We start from the raw sequence: 2,160 nt of genomic DNA on the forward strand, positions 1-2,160 counted from the left end.
TGAGCATTTCCATATTTAGGCCTAGTTATCGTAATTTAGAACTTCTCTTTATAAGAGCTGAATGTTGATGTTAAAAGGGATACTGTATAGAGAAGTGTGTAGTTAGTGGGATGGTGACATTGTCTGACATCACTCCATGCGAGTTATTCCTGAACTAGTGACCTGACGAAGAAAGACTCTGGGCCCAAGATCAACTTCCTGTCCTGTAGCCAGGATAGAAAAAATTAGGACCCTCAGGGTGAGATCTCCAGAGAACTTGACTGTAAGTCTAGGATCTGCCTATAAGTCCTTCTGGATAAGATAATCTGCATGCTAAATGGCCAAAATATAAATGTAAACTTCCACATCTGTAAATAACCACCATCCATTCACCCAGCCAGCAGGGTGACATCAGTAGCTAACTGGCCTCTATGGTGCCTTTTCTCTGACTGAAGTGTGTCCCAAATGGCACCCTATTCACTATATAGGGCATAGACTGTCATTTGGGACAAATCCTGAGCCTTCTGGTCTCTTTACCAGCCAACAGACAGGCACTAGCTAGGCTAACCTGTAACCACCACATCACATGTAGCCTATATACACAACGCCATGTCTTCACCCTACCCTAACCCAAGCAACAACGTGCTCCAGCCTCCACCAGAACAGAACACTCCACTGCACGTTTCCCCCGCTTCTCTTAATTTTTTTTAGATCGAATAACAAAACAAGGCCTGAAGCACTTTGCAGGGTTGTGTGCTGCTCCACCCTGCAGATTATATGGTCAAGGAGCCAGAGGCTTCTGCAATAACAAATGAGGGGATTTGCTCTGTTCTTGTTCTGTTCTGCAATGGTTGAGGTCGTGGCTGTGGGTGCATCTCAATAGTCTACCATGGCTTCCTCTCCTCTTCTTGTCTCCTCTCATTCAATCTGCACTGGTCTCAAAACATAGGATAGGTGGTGGATGCCTTAATGGTCAGGGACTTGCTTTCACCAGTCAACTCACACATCAATGCACAGTCAACACCTCCCTCTACATGGTCAAATATGACGGATTCGACTGCGTCTACGGCATCGAGCTGTTCAAGGATGAGCGAGTTTCCAACCCCCAGGTTTTAACAGAGAAAGTCGTAAACAACAAGATCAAGGAGCCCCATGATGCGCCGGAGCTGGTGGGGAAGGCTGTGGAGCACCTGTTTGAGAAGGAGGACGGTGAGAAGAACGAGTGGAGGGGCATGGTGCTCTCTCGCGCCCCCATCATGACCAACTGGTACTACATCACCTATAAGAAGGACCCTGTGCTCTACATGTACCAGCTCTGGGACAACTATAAGGCCGGAGACCTCCGCATCCTACCTGAAGCAGAGAACAAACACCTACTGCCTGCAGACAGGAAGCCAGGCGAGGAGACAGAGAGCTTAGTGGGTAAGCAGGTGGAGTACGTCACGGATAAGGGCGTGAAAAAGACGGGGCTGGTTATCTACCAGGTTCCACCATATTCTATTGTATTATTTTCTATTAGCCATTCTTGTCTATTCTATAAGCCATTTTATAGTCTAGCCATTACACTATTTAGATGCACCCTTTGTCTGAGTGTATTATAGTATTCCAGGGATAGGTTTGTAATAATGGCCGAATTAACAGGGCACTCCCAGCTTACCTCACCGTTCCACTGATATGGAAGGCCTTAATCATGGACCAACGGTACTCTGTATGTGTTTCAGCCACACACACACACACACACACACACACACACACACACACACACACACACACACACACACACACACACACACACACACACACACAAACACAAACACACACACACACACACCCACGTGACATCACTGTTTGATCCTGGTGGTTTCCTTGTAGGGCACAGTTAGGGAGGGTGACATCATGACATCAAATATCAAACAGAGCTCTCTACCTTGTGGTCTCTCACCCAGACAGACCAATGAGGTTGTGTTTGCTTTGCTTTGTTCATACAGTGTATTTGCGATGGGATTGTATGGGATGACTTCATAGCTAAATCATTGGAGCAACTCTTGTAATCCTCACGCCACTGATTCAGTGTGTATAAATGAATTAGGTGATGTGTGTGTGTTTGTGTGTGTGTGTGTGTGTGTGTGTGTGTGTGTGTGTGTGTGTGTGTGTGTGTGTGTGTGTGTGTGTGTGTGTGTG

The 2,160-nt window shown here is 46.5% G+C and overlaps 1 protein-coding gene across 1 annotated transcript; it reads left to right on the forward strand.

Moving 5' to 3' along the window:
• The first annotated feature begins 998 nt into the window (after positions 1–998).
• Positions 999–1,937, forward strand: LOC121581363 (spindlin-W-like). The gene is made up of 2 exons (XM_041896878.2): positions 999–1,463; positions 1,926–1,937. Exons 1-2 carry the CDS (start codon positions 1,014–1,016, stop codon positions 1,935–1,937), a joined length of 462 nt encoding a protein of 153 aa, XP_041752812.1. The 5' UTR covers positions 999–1,013.
• Positions 1,938–2,160: the final 223 nt, after the last annotated feature.

This window comes from Coregonus clupeaformis, chromosome 14 (genome assembly GCF_020615455.1).
Source record: "Coregonus clupeaformis isolate EN_2021a chromosome 14, ASM2061545v1, whole genome shotgun sequence".
NCBI lineage: Eukaryota > Metazoa > Chordata > Actinopteri > Salmoniformes > Salmonidae > Coregonus > Coregonus clupeaformis.